This window comes from Fukomys damarensis, unplaced genomic scaffold (assembly GCF_012274545.1).
Source record: "Fukomys damarensis isolate Sample0158 unplaced genomic scaffold, DMR_v1.0_HiC HiC_scaffold_1, whole genome shotgun sequence".
NCBI lineage: Eukaryota > Metazoa > Chordata > Mammalia > Rodentia > Bathyergidae > Fukomys > Fukomys damarensis.
Window position 1 is genome coordinate 32,141,458 of NW_022900913.1, and position 19,783 is coordinate 32,161,240.

The following is a 19,783-nucleotide window of genomic DNA, read 5'->3' on the forward strand; positions in this document are numbered from 1 at the left end:
CTCTTACTGCTTGTAGTATTTTGTTCTTCTGTTGGGTTTCTTGGATCTTGATTATTATATATCTAGGTGTAGATTTTTTTTTGATTGTGGCTAGTTGGGGTCCCATATGCCTCACCTATATGAATGTCAAATTCTTCCCCTCTGTTTGGGAAGTTTCCTGTCATTAATTCTGTTAACAGCTTTTTTAAGTCATTTTTATTTTCTCCTGCTACTTCATGGATTCCTATCAGTCTTATGTTATTCTTTGCATTGGCTAGGAGCTGTTGGATTGATTTCTCATGATCCCCTACTGTTTTTAAGAGACCACTCTTTTCAGGATCACTGACTGCACTCTTTTTTTTTTTTTTTTGCACTCTTATCTTCTATAACTGAGAGTCTATCTTCTCAGTCTTTTATTCTGTTGCATATACTTTCAATGGAGTGTTTAATCTCCTGGATATGTTTGAATCTGTTTTATGGGTTCCATTTTTTTCTTATGTTGGGCATTTATTGTTTCCGTTTCTTTCTTATGCTGTCTTCATGGCTTCTATCGTGGTTCTGAGCTCATCTATTTTTTTGTCCGTTTCTGCTCTAGAGTCTCGAATCATGAATTTCATTTTGCTCACCATCTCTATGGTTATCTGGGAAATTATTTCTGTTTTGAATTTTTCTAGAGCCTGATTGATGTGTTTTGTTACTTTCTGTGCTTTGAGTTCAGGATGTCCTGATGGTTCACTATTGGCATTTTCATCCTCATTTGCCTTACTGTTTGCCATTGGCAAACTGGAAGTCTGTCTTTGTGTTTTAGTTAAGTGTTGTCTCATTTTTATTTTTGTAGTCAAGCTGTCCTTGGTTTAATCTTTGGGTTATCACCCAAATCTTCCTGATATAGTTGCGCCCTAGCTTCTGTGTCTCTAACAACCCACAGACATTCTCATCTTCATAACATCAGAGAAAACAGTTCATCAACTCAACCACAATCCTTTATCCCACCTGATACAATCAGCAACACATTATGATCAAGCCCAACTTGGAAACTGACCACCTCTGGTAGTCACTAGTCTATCACCCATAAACCATTTAAATTAAATTGAAATCAAGAAGCCATCCAGAACATGTCTGCAGTGAAGAAACTTTTCATTGTAGTATATTTACCATTTAATGGCTCAGACAGAGCTAGGACAAAAGACCCCTGCTCTCAGTTAGCTGATGGCTAAACCCCATGACACAGACTGACCTCAGGCTGCAAGGCCCAGATTGAGTTCCCCAACTTTCTGATTGGTTGAACTCCACACCATTCTACTACAGGTTTCCCATGCCCTTTCTTTAAAGATGTTCAAAGTTGGGAACTCAGAAAAATACCCTTTATGACTGCCTCTGCCTCTGCAGAGTGGGTCCAAAGACTGGCACAATCAGGTCTGAGAGTGAGCAGGGGGGACATTTAGGGGAGTTTTGAGGATTCAGGTGTGCCTGCGTGGCTACATTCCTGGTGCTGGAGCGATGGTGGCTTGGGGCAGGAGAAGGCTTGGCTCTCCTTCCCTCGGTGGATCTGGGCCCAGGCTACTTTCCTGGTGCTGGAGTGATGGTGGCTCCTAATTTATCATTCTTTATGGCTGAGTAGTATTCCGTTTTATCAAAAACCACATCTTCTTTATCCAGTTTCCAACTGATGGACAAATGGGCTGTTTCCAAGTTTTAGGTATTACAAACTGTGCCACTATAAACATGTATATGCATATATCACTCTGGTATGATTTTAATTCTTTTGGAAAGACTCAGCAGAGGAATGGCTGAGTCAAATGGAACCTCTAGTCCCAGCTCTTTGAGGTATCTCCATATTGATTTCCATAGTGGTTGCACTCCCACCAACAACTTTCCATATGGTCTGCACTCCCACCAACAATGGAGAAGGGTTCCTTTCTCCCCACATCCCCGCCAACATTTGTTATTGGTTGATTTCTAGATAGCAGCCATTCTTTGTGGAGTGGGGTGGAATCTCAATGCTGTTTTTATCTGCATCTCTTGAATTACCAGTGATGTGGAATATTTTTTCATATATTTACTTGCTGCTTTTACTTCTTGGTCTGAGAAATGTCTGTTCATTTCAGATGCCCATTTTTTGAATTGGGTCTTTATATGGGGGGGGCTGATTGTTTTGCATTCTTTATATATTCTAAATAATAATCCTTTTCTGAGGAGCAGCTGGTAAAATTTTTTTCCCACATTGTAGGTTGTCTCTTAGTTCTGTTGATGCTGCCATGTGTCTGTTACCTCGAAAGGCTTTTGCTATTCTTGGTCTCTTATAGTTCCAAATGAATTTTTGCATTCTTTTTTCTAGTTCTGTGAAATGTAGTGTTGGAATTTCAATTGGCTTTGCATTGAATCTGTATAGCAATTTGGTAGTATGGCCACTTTCACCATGTTGATTCTTCCTACCCAGGAGCAGGGGATATCATAATTTCTAATGTACTATGTATATTTCTATTTTTCTCTGTTCATTTTTTAAAGTAAAATATTGATCCAATGAATACAATTACATAAGAAACAATAGAGATAGAAAACCTAAGAAGATTGAACACTTGTGGTGCTTTAAAATATTCAGATAGTAACATGTAAAATTGGATGATGACATTCAAATGAAAATGAGTGTTGGAGGTTTGTAAATAGGGACGGGTGAAGGGGGTGAAGGGAGGGCGGGGATATAGAGAACAAACAAGAACCAAGATATATCATGTAAAGGTATAAGATCCCAATGATAAATGTAACTGCATTGCTTGCTTTAAATGACCAATAAACTTAATGGAAAAAAAAGAAAATGAGTGTTGGAGAAAACTTATGGGACATTACCATACTAGAGAGAAAAGTGACATCTGTGAAAGGTCTGATTTTAAAAATGAGCTGGGCTTTAGGACTCTACTTGCAGGTTAATCCATTTAAAGTTGTTATATTGCTTTGAAGGCAGGATGGGAGATGACAACTGTTTTGATCTTCAGTACTCATTGGTTAAATAAATGCTAGGCACAGTGGGGCGTGTCATTCAAGACACCTTAAAAATGAACTTAGTATTTCTTTATTCTCAAATATGAGAAGACAGAACAAGTGTGTTAGCACTGTTTAATGCAGTTTTTAATAAGTTAGTTTAGGGAAGAAAGATCCTTTTATAATGTTCTCTTTTATTTTTAGAAATTGCTTGTGTTCTACCTGTACTGATGAATGGCATACAGACCCACCCTCGCAAGCCTTTCTACACAGTTGGTGAGAAGGTGACTCTTTCCTGTTCAGGTGGAATGTCCTTAGATGGACCTTCAGTTTTTCTTTGTGGCTCCAGTCTTAAGTGGAGCCCTGAGATGAAGAATGTTCATTGTATGCGAAAAGGTGAGCAGCTTCTGTGTCTATTCAAGGTCACCTGCTCTCAGCTAAGTGAAAGTGCCTGTGGCAACATTCATAACTTTGTTTCTTCATCGTTGTGAGTCTTTCCTTACATTCTGCACTCTAGGTGAATGGGGTCAGTTTGTACACAGTGGGACAGTTATTCATGTGGCACACATTGACTTATGCAGGGACAGGCAAAGATATCCCTGGGGATTCTGAAACTTTATTTTAAATCCTCCAAAAGAAATATTAATTTTCTCTATTTTAGGATGTTAAGAGAATAAAGATTTTTAAAAGCTAATTTTTAATTTCCATCTGACTTTTTCCCTGTACTTCTATTAAGTACAATGTTAAACTAATAATTTCTCTAAAATTCTGTATATTTCATGTCTTTATTCTCAGAATTTGTCAACACTGAAATACAATATTTAAAAATAAATTTGCATTTGATACTACAAAAAATTATTGAAAGAAAAAGTTGTAGTTTGTGGTGTTGCTCTTAATGGTACAAATCTAAAAAAATCCAATATTTTAAACATTAGCCAAATTAAAATGTTCTCTTGAGAAGTTAAGTTGGAAAAGGTCTTAGAAGCCAAACTCATTTTAGAGCCCCTTGAGATGAGATAGATTTGTTTAAAAATAATTTATCTTTTCTTTGTTTAAATTTTTAATAAATAGAAATATTTGTAAAATACAACAAAAAAATAAAGCTCACTTGTATGCCATTTTATATGATACTAATTCGAGTGTAGGATTTTTTTTTGTACCAGGGATTAAATTTGTACCCTTGCACTTGTGAGGCAGGTGGCAGGACCACTGAGCTAGATCCCAAGAGTAGGACTTTTAATTCAATGCTGATACTTGTCTTTGCTCATGAAGATGAAATACTCGGTATTGTAAGTGATCCTCTTAGGTGAATTAGATGTTCATTACTAAGAAGAAGGCGGTGGGAAGCAGGCTACTGATGGTATATATGGGCTCTGGTGATAAATAGATGACAGATAAGGGGAGAGAAGGTGGAACAGGTCCAACAGGGGTCTTCTATGCCAGTTCTGACATGTTCATTATCTGTCAAAATCCCACAATGGAAGACAAAAACTTTGCTTTCTATGCTCACTGAAGCACAAATATGAATTTATTTGGGATGTATGAAAGAATCCACCTGAACCTGTAATTCTAAAGCGAAAGAGAATAATATACTATTGATGATGCTGTACTTTTGTTCCAAAGGAGGTTTCTGAAATGTCTACTTCAGTCATTTTGGTATGAATTTTTTCCCACTCAGTGGAAAATTCTATTAAAGCTGATTTTAATTAAGGATGTTTTTCAGACCTGTTTTTCTGAAGACATGGATAACAATAATAACTACCCCTCAAATAACCCTATAACCAACCAACAAACAAAAACTTCCAGGTTTGTCATACTCCAGATTTAGCATTTTGAAAATCCTTATATTAAAAAAAGATAGTGGCCAGGGTTTTAGCTCAGTGACACCATGCCTGCCTTGTAAGTACAAGGTCCTGAGTTTGATCCCTGATACAAAAAAAAAATCAGCTTAAATAGTAAGTAAATAAGATGCCATGTATTTCAGTAATTAGTTTTTTCATTGTGGTAAAATATGTGTAATGTAACATTTACCATTCCAACCATTTTTAAATGAATAGTTCAATGGCATTAAATGTATTCCTACAGTTATAGTACTATCCCTCTATCAAGAACTTTTTTTTATCTTACTCAATAGAAATTGCACCCATTAAACAATAACTCCTCATTTTCCCATATCTTCATTGTGGTTAATCTTGATGTAAGCAACAGCACATACACTAGGAAGGCTTTAAGCATGTATTGATTTGGTTAAACAAGCTGTGAGGATAAATGCTACTCTCCTAAATGCAAAATCCTATCAATGATTTTTTAAATTTGTTTTGTTTTGTTTTGGTACTGGGGATTGAACTTGGGTCCTTGTGCTTGCAAGGCATGCGGCAGCACCACTGAGCTAAATCCACAGCCATTAATGATTTTTTTTTTTGCAAAGAAATTGTAATAACTTTTAGAAAACATGTAAAATCTAAGATTTCAAAATTTATACTAAAATATTTTTTCAATAACAATGAAGAAGTAATTCATATGGCTTTATCATCAAACTTTAGTTTTGGTACATCTAGATTAATGGCTCTCAACCTCAATGACACTGTTTAAGGGCCTGTTCTATATATTGTAGGATATTTAAGGATATTTACCCACCAGATTCCAGCAGACCACTAACCCATCTACTGTTACAATGAAAACTGTATCCAAATATTATTAAACGTACATTTGGGGACAACATTTTCCTGGTTGGGAAACAATGATACAGAAAATATTTTAAAATATTTTGGATTTCATAAAAATTGCAAACATAGTTTCCACATGTGTTTTATCCATCTTTGCTGCTTACATAACTTGGCATAACAGCTGATAAAAGCTATTGACCATATTACACACTTCATCCAGATATCAGTAGTTTTCCCCCCAATGTCCTAGGACCTAATTCAGTTTGCCACATTACACTTAGGATACTAAAAAAAAACACAAACAAACTGAAGCATTTAATGAATAAGTAATTGTGATCATGGTAAGTGTGTTTCATATTGCTACTAGTTTCCCAAGTTTATGAATTGGCCACAAAATTGTGCTCTTATGTTTAAATTTCTTAAATTTTCCAAAGTAAGGAAATATTCCATAGTTCTTGCACTGATGAAAAGCATACTTTTCTAATTAACTTTATAATATATTAAGTGAGATTCTAATTTTGTGATCTCCAGAATATGCCAGTGACTTTCTTTGTAATGAAGCTGTCAGGAAATGGAAAAATTAGAGTGTTTTAAATTATTCACCTTATAATTAGTGGTAGCTAAGTTGATGGGAGTCAACTGTGCTCTTGTAAGCTGTAACATTATATTTTTTCTTTCAAAATTGGAATGATCGTTGACTTTGTAATCTGTTTCTAGACAACACATTTGTTACAGTGGATTAAGTATCACAGTGTATGAAAAGTGCATGACCAATTGTAAATGCTCAAGAAATGGTAGCTATTATTATCAATGCAATTATCTGTAAAATGTTCCTTAAAATGTAGGAACAATTATTAAATACAATAATAATAATAATAATAATAATAATAATAATTAATAATAATTTTTACCATAGGAACTCTGCAGTCAAAAATATTATACACCCAGGTTAAAAAATTAAAGTAATACCTGTTACCTGTGAAGAATGTCTCCTTTAGTGATTGCCTCTCTTTGTGTTTTTTCTTTTAGATGCTTCCTTAACACAGGCGGCACCTGAATGTCAGCTGTGGGAGAAAGTGCAGCATTCAAGATGTGTTTGTAAAATGCCTTATGAATGTGGGTAAGCAACATTTTTATGTTTTATTTTATCCAAGATAAATGGGATGATTTCTTAAATACTAGTGACTATTGAATTGAAAGTCTAGTTCACCAAATATTAAGGGTTTTTGCTTTTTGTTTGTTTGTTTCATTTTGTTTTGGTACCAGACATTGAACTTGGGACCTCATGCTTGCGAGGTGGGTGGTGGAGCCACTGGGCTAAACCCCTGGCCCCAAGGGTCTTTGTGTTTTGATTCTTTTTTTTTTTTTTTTTTTTTTTTTTGGTACTGGGGATTGAAAGGGTCTTTGTGTTTTAATCAGACAGATCTATTGCCTATTCCTTGCATGGATCACCAGGCTGATGGCCACTCTTAAACACTGTCCTAATCTGGCTAGCCTGAGAGGTTGAAGGACTACTTGAGTGTTGCTTGTTCTACACATAAAATGGAGTGAAATGACAAAACTTTCACCTGAGGATTTAGAGCTTTAGAGGATGAGGCTACAATTTCTTTGGGGCATGAACTCTTAAAGCAATACTAATAGAAAAAAGAGCAGCTACTTTTCTGATTTTTATATCATCTTTATATTTGTATCACGAAAACGTCACCAAATTGAAAGTACTCCATTGTAGGAGGGTCTCTGGAGTAGCTAGCTACTGGATGTCTGCATCACTGTTCTAGTTGGACACAGACGGCACAATTAGACTATGCAAGAAGTCTGTTGGCAAGTTTCTTCATAAAAGCATGTGCAGGAGCAGAGGAAGTTATGTCATAGGGTGGTGGCCCTGAGATGTTCACAGCTCAGCTATTTGTCTCCACACAAGCCTGAAAGTGGGAGAAGAGGGGCACTTATGAAACCTGAGATGGAGGGTTAAATGAAGATGCCTGCTGAAGAGTTTCTGACTTTCCTTTTAGGGACCTCAGAGATAACCATGAGGGTGAGCCAAGGGAATAAACACCCAACTTCACCCTCTTCCTTCTCTTCCATCTCCCACTAGTGCTCCCCATTGATAAAATCTACCTGGAGCTAGAGGGTTAGGAAGTAATGATGTGATCCTTACATACTGTCCTGCCAGGAAGATGGGGAAGAGTGGAGAAGGGTCTGGAGGAAATGGGAGATAGGGCTGGGGATTTAGCTCAGCGGTTCCACTGCCTGCCTGGCAAGCAGAAAGTCCCAAGTTTGATGCCCAGTACCAAAAAGAAAGAAAGAAAAAAAGTAAATGGGAAATGTCCAGCCCCTAAATTTAGGCACCATTGTTAAGAATAAGACACAGAACATTAATTTACTAATTACCTGGTTTTCATTTACTGTGCTCCTCAAGAACCATGTCTAACTTCTTAAACCTACAGTGGGTAATACTGAGTATATCTATCTCTAACTATATTTATATTGATATCCATATCTAATCTATCTATATCTATTATATCATCTGTCTGTCTTTTCATATAAATATATATGTATAATCTATCTATCTATATCTGTATTTCTGGTTTACAGAAGAGTACAACTAAATGGTGCAAATGGAATGGGAGGCCAGCCCAGATACAGCCTAATTCTAATACTCCAATCTCCTCTTATTCTCCAATAATCATTAGTGACTTTGAATTACCTCCCCCTCTCTTCAACTTTCTCAATTCCTTTAGTGTACTTTCATCCCATTACTTATAGACATATTAGAGTTTTCACATCATTTTATAGTAATGGAGGCTGAAAACAAGGTGGCATTATAAGGTCTCTGCCCATTAAATTGTTCTGTATAGTTCTATTTAAAGAAAAACAGCAATATATATATATATATATATTATATATAATGTATTTGTTATATAAATAATTCTAAGTAAATTCAGCTCTTGTTCAAAGAGGAAAATAGAGCCAAATGAAATACATGAGTGTAGAACCTCTCTGACTCACCTGATATACAAAAAATGCTTTGAGGTCTTAAGTTTTCCTTTACAGCAGAGCCTTTCTTATCCATCAGCACCCAAAAATGTGGTTTTTATTAGTGGTATTTCTAAATAGCTGCTTCTTTTGACGTTAATTTTATTAATACACATAATGATCACATTCATCAAAGGGAATGTGTTCCTGTGCATGGTGTACCTTGACTCCTCTTTTTCTCCCAAGCCCCTCCCCTCCCTTCAACACCCCTCTTATTTACAGAAGCTTTGTTTCCATTTTTTTCTTAGCCCTTTCTTTCCCCCCTCCCTGCTTCACAGTTTCCTTTTCCATTTGAATAGTTTCTTCCTAGTTCATATTATTTATTATACATTTTGGTCCTAATTTGCTCTTTCAGTTTTTCACACCAGAGAAACAACACAATATTTGCACATATGTGTTTGATTTATTCCACTTAAGAGTATAATCTCAAGTTTCATCTATTTAGCCATAAATATCTAATGTTTATCTTTCTTTAGGGTTTTATGGCCCCATTATAATGACCACATTTTTTATCCATTCATTGGTTGATGGGCATTTGAATTGCTTCCAAGATTACTAATTAAGCATATATCATTGTGCTATGATGCTTTTAATTCTTTTGGGAAGTTACCCAGGAGGGGAGTAGCTGGGTCAAATGGAACCCCTCATACTAATTTTTTGAGGAATCTCCACACTGATTTTCACAATGGTTGCACAAATCTGCATAAATAGCTATTTCTTACCATTTTATCACCAGTGCTTAAGAAAAAAGCATATTTTATGGAAGTGTTTCTACAGTACTTTGTAAATATAGACACTTTAAAAATAGCATTGAAAAATGCATTTTCATCTTCCTTTGATGATTTAGAGTCATTAATTGTTGGGTAGTGATGCATTATTGGACATGAACTCTCAGGGTTTCTGGGCTGGGAGAGGTAATTTGTTTTGTGGTCAGTGGTTTTATTTGGCTACGATTTCTTTACATGTTTTATTTTTGCTGGTTTTCTGTCTCTTTCTTTGTTATCAATCTATCAGCAGTTGCTCGCAGACCTCTCCTTCTCATCTAATTTGCTGTATCTGATCCATCCTAGATGAAAATAGATTAACACAGGTGTCTATGTTTTCAAAAAATGTGAGCACATAGAGCAAATGTGTTCATTTTGAAGATCTGAGGGGGTTGTACCCTAAGAATAAAAGGGATTTGAGTTGATATCTCATCTTTTGCTGTGGCTGATAACATGCAGTGTAGTGGACTCAAAGTCTCACTTTTCATCTCTTCTAAGTTTTCAAGAGCAAAAATCTTGTAAATAATGTAATTAAAAATTCTTTTCAGATCTTCCTTGGATGTATGTGCTCAAGATGAGAGAAGCAAAAGGATGCTGGCTCTGACAGTTTGCAAGATGCATGCTCTCCACTGTCAGGGTAGAAATTACACTCTTGCTGGAAGGAGCAGCTGTACTCTGCCTGCCTTGGCCCAGAAAGCCTGCGGTGCATGTCCACTCTGGGAAAAGTGTGATGGTAAGGAGAATTTCTTATTTGTAATTATGAGACTGCTAACATTCCTGAGGTTTTCAACAATGTAGTTTTTAGTTTAGCAGTGGATCGAAACAGATACTTGAGGATGTCAAAGGCTTACACTGATTTTGCCATGAACCTGCTCTGATTGTACCATGAACCTGCTGTCTCCACTTTCATCCTTGAGGAGGGCCATGAATCAAGTACCTAAGAGGACAAGAATTCATTCCCAATAATCTAATGCTTTCTCAATCCTTGGTGACTCCTAATCTACCTCATCACTTTAGCTCTATCTTTGTAATATCCATATCATATACTGATTTTTAAAAAGATGCACATAAAAAACTTTAAAAAAATACACTTTAAATTACATCCTTAAAGGGAAGTATCCTTTGCCATAAATATTTATTAGCTAAAAAAAATACACAGTGGTGCAAAATAAAGTTGTACATTCTATCCAAATACTGCGCTGAGATTGACAGTACTCTCTCTTTGTGAAAGGGGAATTTTGCAATTGTCAAAAATATAGTAGTGCCAAGCTGATATTTTCTCCTGAAAGTAATCAGGAGGATTTGGGAAGAAAAAAAAAGAAAGAAAGAAAGAAAGAAAATGGTGTTACTTTTTTGACTTGCAATGCAATATTTCCTAAGGTTGTGTCCAAATTCCCCTTCCTGTGTCACTGAATACCACCAAGGGCATGGCATACCTTTCATGGTTTGAGCAAACCTATAAAAGGGAGGGGCTGGGCTGCTGAGCTATTTTTGTCCTGGGTTTTCCCATCTGTCAGTTTGCAAGTTGGATGGTATCATAAGGTCTTTGCCAGCTCTTTCCTACCTTCCCATCCTGGACTACCCACTGAGCACTTTTCCCGCATACCCTCACATTTGGTTCACTTGTGCCTTGGTGATCACAACCATCTGCTGAAAATCCTCATTGCTTCCTTTGGCAGTCCCTTGACAGGTTTACTCCTGCCATGACCCCTTTCCACATAAACCCCTTTCAGCCCCAAATGCGTTTCTGTTTTGTTTTCATGAGATACTTAGTCTTTGTATGCTTTGACTTCTTCTCTAAGCAAGATTAATTCTTCTTTTCATTCTCAACCCTCTGCTCTTTGCTGAGGTCTTCTGTTTGGGTTGATGTTGTGTGTGTGTGTGAGTGTGTGTGTGTGTTGCCCTCTTTTACTTTCTCTCATGGATGATGGTGTGGTAAAGAGAGAAGTGGAGAGTTCTTGACTGGGATAGAACTGCATCATGTGGGCCCAATGGACAGGAAGCCTGGCATGAGCTTCAAAACCCATTTATTCTGAGTGGAGCAAAATGTCACAATCTCCCGGTCCTACTGCTTTTCCGGATGGCTTATTGTACCACTCCGGCAGGAGCTCTGTAATCACCAAGGCATTGTTTTAGAGGTAATGTGCTTTGAGTCACCCACTGCCACGGTGTACCATTAAGCCTCTCTTGCTTATTTTTCCAGCCCAGAGCAGCAGATGTGTCTGCCGAGAAGCATCAGAGTGCCAAGAAAAGGGATTTAGTATCTGTGTGGATGTGAATGGCAAGGAGCAGACAATGTCTGAGTGTGAGGCGGGCACCCTGAGATGCAGAGGGCAGAGCATCTCCATCACCAGCACAAAGGCCTGTGCCGCAGGCCACCAGTAGGCTCCCGAGGGCCTGGTCATGTTTGGAGTCCAGCAGTCGCAGGGCTGAGGGAAAACATCTGCACAGCTGGGCACTTAGACTATGCCAACACGAATGCACATTCTTTCTCCTTCCTCTCCAGTGTATGTTTCTCTTTTCAACTCTAAGCCATCTGTGTAAACAAATCCCTTGTTCTCCCAAACTTGAGTCCAGATACTCTTTTTTACTTACTTTTTAAAATTGTAAGATGAAAAAATGTTCATAAGCCACCGCAGGAGCTAGTTATGTGTTCTTGAAAAAGCTGTCTGGACTTTGACTTTCTTTGTCTATAACATTAGAGGATTAGACTAGAGACACTTGCGTGCTTCATTCATCCCGATGATTCCATTAAGTGTGACTGACCCAGCCCACGGGCCAGAACACACTCCACAAATTGATCAGGAAAACAGAGAGAAAACAATTTCCTCTTTAGAGAGGTTGGTGTCCCTCAACAAAATCAAATACAAAAAAGGACTCTGAATAAAAAAGACATACAATTACTCCCATCCTGAGTGGTAAAGTCATGCTTTACCCTATGCCATCTATTGCCACAGGAAGGGATCCCTATTCTTGTCAGCCCTGAACTACCTGAATGTCAGAGCAGAGTCCATAGTGCCCTGGCCACAGGGTGCCTTCTGCCTTCTTGTTGGAGGACACGTAGAATTCAGTCTTCCCTTGGGGGCTTTTCTTTATTTAGTATGTGTCAAACGCAAGACCTGCAGTCACTACTCCCTACCTCTTTGTAAAGGAATATTAGTTCATGCTTGAGTTACTGAATAATGAATGTTTGAGAATAGCCTTCCCTAACATGGATACACTCCTGTATTTTTCTGGAAGTATATAGTTTGGCCTTCTTTTTATTCCTTATTATTCTTTTTATCAAAACAAAAAAGCAGCTGCAGCAGGTAAAATGAGTAGGCTTCAGCAGAATTTAAAATATGCTTTTATATATAAATACTCTATATTTTCCTTATGTTGATAAAGACATTTCAAAAATACTTTAGTTAGGGCCTGGGATTTAGCTCAGTGGTTCCGCTGCCTGCCTCTCAAGTGGAAGGACCCAAAAATTCGATACCCAGTACCAAAAAAACAAAAACAAAGGCAAACAAAAACTTTAGCTAAGATGATAAGGACTAGAAAACTCATTGAAGATATTATTTATTAGAATATTTTGATTTGTATAGTATCTGATATTAGAGAATATTTCCATGAAGAAGGACTAACATGTTCTTGCCTGATGTTTTATGTGTCATACAGATTTAACTTTTGATTCCAAATGTATCCCATGAGGAAAATGCAGTTGTAATATGTTTAAAGTTACAGGGAGGGAGCTTTTTAATTGACTTCAAGCAACAACTTTTAGATATGTCAACTGCATTTGTTATGGGTTATTATGGAGTTAATTTATACCCTGGGTTGGGGGGTATATTTGAAAATGCCAGGCCTAGATGCAGGCTCTGAGATACAGGGCTGAAGAAGACATTGATATGGGAAGAGCCATCTTAGTGCCCTTCAGTTAATGGAGGGAATTACGGAGTTAGACTATGTTCCAACACCTCTACTTCTTAACTCACACAGAGGATATAGTCAGTGTTACCCAATGCTTTCAGAGGTCGGGCTCCAAAATAAAGGAACTACAGATGTATCATCTCTTATATGAAAATCCAAAATTGGAAATGCTCCGAAGTCTGAAACCTTTTGAATGCTGACATGATACCACAAACAGAAAATTTCACATCTGACCTCTTATGATGGGTCATAGTTAAGATGCAAGTGCTCTAAAACTGTAGTATATGATTACTTTCAGGCTATATGTATTAAAGATAATGAAATATAAGTGGATTTTGTGTTCAGTCTTGGGTCCTATCTGCAAAATATTGTATTATCTATGTACACATATTTGAAAATCCAAAAAATTCTGAAATTAGAAACTTTTCTGTTTGCAAGCAGTTTGGAGAAACAATACTCAACCTATAGCAAATTTAACAACTAAGATTTGAGAACAAACTTCAGCAGAGTTACTGAAGCAGAAATAAGACCGGTGAATCAATGGAGGAAGAAGTAAATGTCCTTGTAGACATATTACTTTGAAATATTAAATTTTGTGCCTCTTTTCATTTTCTGAATTTCCCTGCACACACTGACCTTTCCTTAAGTCATACAGGCATATGCACAATTAGCTACAGAGAACTGGGATTGTTGCAGCACGTTTGTAGAGAGAAGGTTACTTTCAACACTGAGTCTTTAAAGATGTTTTTGAAATTTACAAAATAAATTTCAAAGAAACTAGAGGGATGTGTGAGAATCCCCACTGCCTGACTTTAGAGGAGGATCACCTGAGCTAGAATGGATGACAGCCCAGGAGAGGCTGAAAGCAGTGTTAGTTAAGCTCACTTGGACCTAGGGGAGAACAGAGGTGGAGGAAGAACTTTTCAGGTGCATTAACCATCAGGGAACTGCATAGCTTTCAAGTCGCATCTTACAGACCTTCCTCACCTTCTGTGTGGACACTACAAGTCACTTTAACAGAAAGGCTGCCTTGGAAAACTTCCTAATGTCTTCCTTTGACATTTTATGCATTGTCTAACATTCAATCAACAGAAGTGCTGCTTATCAATGCTCTGAAGTTTAGTGGGTCCCATCCAAACTGCTCTTCATGCACTCCCTCCCCTTCAGGATACTTTGAAACAGAAGGAGGGGTCTTGCTATTCAGCTGTGGTAAGAAGGAACATCTGAGAAATGGCACCAGGACTCTAGGTTATCTGACAAAGTTGCTGGGTGATTGCATGAGGGCTCCATTCTTAGCTGGGAAGATCGTGGCTAATGTCAGCTTCATGTGAGACTTGTCACCCAAATGTCAAGTAGCCATTCAAAATTTCAGGTGTTTCTTTACCCAGCATTCCCTCAAAATTTGCACATGAGTCATTAACCATTTTTTTTTGTTGTTGTTAAGATGTGAACTTTAATCAATTTATTTGGCCCTCATGGTTTTTCACTTGTTCTAACTTTTCTATTTCAACCCCAATTTTTTATACTCATGTACACAAGCACTAATCCACTGTATCAGTCAGCTCTCCATTACCATAACAAAATACCTGAGGTGATCAATTTATAAAGGTAAAAGATTTAGTTTGGTCTGGAGGTTTCCATCCAAAATTGAGTGCTCTATGCAATTAGGCTTCTGATGAAGGTGCACATTATGACAAGAGTGTGTAAAAAAAACCAAAATGGTATTCAAGAGTGAAGAAACAAAAAGAGGAAAGGAATGGCCCAAGGTTTCACATCCTCCTTTGAGGACATGTTTCCATTCATCTAAGGAGTTCCCACCATGTCTGTAGCATCTCCCTAGAGCCACACTAGGAACCAAGGCTTAAACATATGCACCTTTGGGGAACACTCAGCCAAACCACAGCATGCCCATACACTTGAGACCAGGATAAGGGGCAGTGCAGATGAAGTTATCACAGACTTGAAGCTAAAGTAAGATACTGCATATTGTGGGTACAAGGTGAATTTGATAATGGATGTTCAAGTGTTCAAGTCTACCTCTTTCTCTCTTCGGGGCAGGGGCAGGGGTACATGAAGAATAGAAGAAAAGAGGAAAGTAGAGGAGAGAGAAGGGAGAGAGGAGAAAGAGAGAGGAGAGAGAGAGAGAGAGAACAACCACATTTGGAAGAAGTGAACAACCGTATTTGTCCTGATATCCACTAGTCCACTGAGATTTTTCTTTTCCAATGGACTAGTTAAAGTGTATGCAGTACTCTTGTCAGAAACAGAATGGCCTGTTTCTCTTACAGACACTAAACTCAGTAGGAGGTAATTTTTGTTAATATCTGAAAACCCAGAGAGACTTAAGACTGCCTTTCAATTACCTTGGTCTTTCAGTCAGTTCACACATTTGGGCACAAGAAAGTTGATGGCATGATAGGAGTCCCTGCTGTGAAAACCAAAGACCTATAATTTGTCTTTTTATTTATTCCTGTCAGGCTTTGAAGGCAAAACTCCAGATCTGCACTCAAAACATCAATTGCATGGGAAAATTTGTTTTTTCAGCCAAGGGTTAACAAGACCAGATGGAAAAGATTGTGGTTGTTTCAGAAGGGGTGGGCTGGAGGTGAGAAGGTGGGCAGGAGAAGAGGAAATACGTGAAAATGTTCTTTTTTGGTTCAAGGCTGAGGATAATTTCCTGTGGCAGGATAAACATAAAGCATTGCTTTGCTCTGTTGTCATTGTTATTTCCATGCAACCCTAACCAGAAACTGGTAACTGAATTCCAGAGGTGGCTCTTCCATACACAACAGGACAATGGGGCTCAAGAAAAAGGCTCTTTTTGGACCACTTTGCAGTTAAGAATTAGACATTGCCAATTGAATCTTTAGGCAAGCCTCTGAGATAATTTGGGAGAATGCAGTAGGTAATGGAGAAAGATTTTTTTCATCTTCTGTTTTTCAATGACTTACAAATTGAGGAAGAAATATGAGTCACATATTTGGAAAATTATATTCTCAAAATTTATCTTGCCTTCAGTATAACAATATAATTCAATAAATAAAATTCAGGACAGTTTGTCCAGAAGGAATACAAACAGGTAAGAATATTTTGTTGGCTAAACAAAGTTTGATAAAAAGTTGGAACAAATGCCATTTTTTAGGTCATGGCTTAGTGATATACAGTGACACACTGACCACAGACAGACAGACACAGACACACATGCTCACACTCACACACATTGTTTTGTAATGAATTCCACTGCCCTCATACTCTTTTTTGTTGTTTTTTGGTACCAGGGATCAAACTTGGGACCTTGCACTTGCAATGCAGGCGGCAGCACCACTGAGCTAAATCCCCAACCTCCCATACTCCTGTGGATTCTGCCACTTTTTCTACTCTTCCATTGTAAGGAATACTTGAAAGGAATAAGTAAGAAAGAGGGGGTATTCTAGGGCCAGGGATTTAGCTCAGTGGTTCCACCCGCCTGCCTTGCAAGTGCAAGGACCTGAGTTCAATCCCTGGTACAAAGAAACAAACAAACAAGGAATTCCAGGAAGTGATAATTCATAGGCTTACAGTTGTATAAAATTACCACTCAGAATGCTGCTGTGAGGTGCTCATGACTAGCTTGCAGGCTGCTTCCACATCTGAGTGAACAGGCCTTCTCTAATTCTATGCTTAGGTGATTTGAAAGCTACTGCTGGGGTTGAAGACTAAATCATGTCATAAAAACATTATTACAATATGCTAGATATATATAATTTCTGTCTGTTGAAGGCTCTAGAAGAAGTTCCTCATTTTGTAATTCATCCTCTGAAACTATGGCAGTGCAGAGACAATTCCAGATAATTCCTCTGGTCTCTTTCACTGGAAGCCTATTTATTTCTTCCCATCTGTAATCCTTGTTTTCCTCTTTTTCTGGCAAAACTGCTTTCATAGCAGGGTCAGCCAAGCTAAAAGTTCCTAATTTACCCACAGAGCACTGGCTCTACTTTTGGGTTAAAAGGGCAGACCACTGAGTTGTATCATAACATGATTAATAGCCCTACAGAGCCGTGCTAACCTATTGGGTAGGTCATGTGCGTTGTAGAATCTCTGTCCTATAACAAACGTGAGTTGAAAAATTATTGCTGCAAGCACAAGGTCCTGAGTTAGATCCCCAGTACCTCAAAATAAACAAACAAATGAAAAATTATTACATATACAAATAGTAGTGAGGCAAGCAACAGGAGTGAGACTAAAAAGAATCTGTACTTTCTTCAAAAGTACTTGAACAAGCTTTTTCTCTGTGACTATTTCCTTGAGACCTTCAAGGAACCTTCCACACTTGAATGATGTACTTGCACTGAATCTCTTTGAATAAATCACAGAAGGTCCTTAGAAGGCTGAGTGGAAAGAGAAGCATTAAGGAAGATCAATGGCGACTCCCGGAAGAGTCATAGTGGTTGGGAGCGATTAATAGAAAGAAATATTGTAGAAGGAAGAAAGACCAAAATTTCTCCTGTCACAATGGCCTACTGTGTGCTTTGTTTGAATTAAGAGAGTAAGAATATTGTACTCTGAAGGGATCCAGAGTTGCGTGAAGCAAGCAAGCAGGAGGATCAGATGGTGAGCTGAGAGTTCTTGGGTTGGAGGAACCATCTAATCTTTCGCCTTCTCAGAAGGGCAGCAACTGTCACAGGGAAAATGGCCACACAGGTTAGGATAATCAGCTGGTTTTATGTACCACTGAGTTTATGTAAGTATTTGGAGACTAGTGATACATTTCTTAATAGTATTAATATTTAAGTTACAGAACTAACATTGTTTGAACAATGATTCTGTGTCAGATTTATGAATGCTTTACATGTGCTGTAATCTGAATGCTTTGTGTTTCACAGAATCCATATGTTGAAACCTAATCCCAAGATGATGATATTAAGAGGTGGGCACTTTAGAAAATCATTAGGATTTTCCACCTTGATTCCAATACCAGAAAATGACCCAAGAACAACAACAAAAAGAACTATCAGCCAATATCTTTATGAGCAGATGCAAAAATTAGCAATAAGATATAGGAAAACAGAATGCAGAAAATCATAAAAAAATCATACAACGTCACCAAGTAGGATTCATTCCAGAGAAGCAGGGATGGTTCAACATACACAAACCAATACACCATATGTTTCTATTTAGCAGGACAAAACCACATGATCATCTCTAAAGATGCAGAAAAACATTTGACAAAATCCAACAACCATTCACAATAAATCCTCAAGAAAATAGGAATAGAAGGTGCTTATTTCAACTTTATAAAAGCCATATAGGACAAACCAACAGCTAACATCATACTAAATGGATAGGTTGTGTTTTTGTTTGTTTGTTTGTTTTGTACTGGGGATTGAATTTGGGAACTTGTACTTGCAAGACAGGCAGTGGAACCACTGAGCTAAATTCCCAGCCCTACATCATACTAAATGGAGAGAAGCTGAAACCTTTCCATCTAAAATCAGGAATAAGTCAAGGATGTCTGCTTTATAACTTCTGTTCAAAATAGTTCTTGAAACATTAGCTAGAGTAATTAGACAAGAGAAAGAAATAAAAAGGATATGGGTAGGGAAAGAAATCTTATATGTTGAGGATATGATCCTCTACAAATAAGACTCCAAAAACTCCACCAAAAGACTCTTAGAACTAATATCCAAATGTAGTAGCAGGATACAGAATCAACATTCAAAAATCAATAGTATTTCAGTACACCAATAATAAACTCACCAAGAGGGAAAGTAGGGAAACAGTACCCTTTATCAAGAAAAATGAAATACTTAGAAATTAACCTAACCACGGAAGAGAAAGACCTCTACGATGAAAATTATAGTACTCTGAAAAATAAGATTGAAGAGTACACCATAAAATGGAAAGATGTCTCCTGTTCATGGATAGGTAGAACCAATATAGTCAAAATGACCATACTTTCAAAACTGGTATATAGATTTATTGCAGTCCCAAACAAAATGCCAATGACACTGACCTTGTGATCAGTAGGTTTAGGCAATTAGAAAATCATAGTCTGTTGGGAATGACATATACAATAACAGGTTTTACAGAACTGGAGAAAGCCATCTTAAAATTCATACAGGACAAGAAGAGACCTAGAATAACAAAAGCAAATGGGAAACAGGGGCAAAGCAGAAGGCATTGCAATCTCAGACTTCAAGTAATAATACAGTGATAAAAACAGTATGGCATTGACAAAAAAACAACAACAATACAACAATAACAGCAACAAAAACAACCACCCTCCCGGAGCCCCCCCAAAGAAAAATCAGACTCATGGATGAATGGAACAGAAGAGCAGATACAGAAAAAGACTCCAGGCATACTCAGCTGTGTTATCCTTGACAAAGGGGCCAAATCCCTTCACTGGAGGAAAGCCTCTTTAATAAATAGTGCTAGGAAAATTGGCTATTCACATACGGAAGCATG

General features: G+C 37.6%; 1 protein-coding gene across 1 annotated transcript in view; it reads left to right on the forward strand.

Moving 5' to 3' along the window:
* C7 (complement C7) overlaps window positions 1–12,816 on the forward strand; it is a 74,457-nt gene extending 61,641 nt beyond the window's left edge. Inside the window, exons 15-18 of the mRNA XM_010633873.3 lie at window positions 3,163–3,354; window positions 6,654–6,744; window positions 9,973–10,157; window positions 11,628–12,816. Coding sequence (XP_010632175.1) covers window positions 3,163–3,354; window positions 6,654–6,744; window positions 9,973–10,157; window positions 11,628–11,809 — 650 coding nt within the window. The 3' untranslated portion in view covers window positions 11,810–12,816. The remainder of the gene's footprint in view (window positions 1–3,162; window positions 3,355–6,653; window positions 6,745–9,972; window positions 10,158–11,627) is intronic.
* Window positions 12,817–19,783: the final 6,967 nt, after the last annotated feature.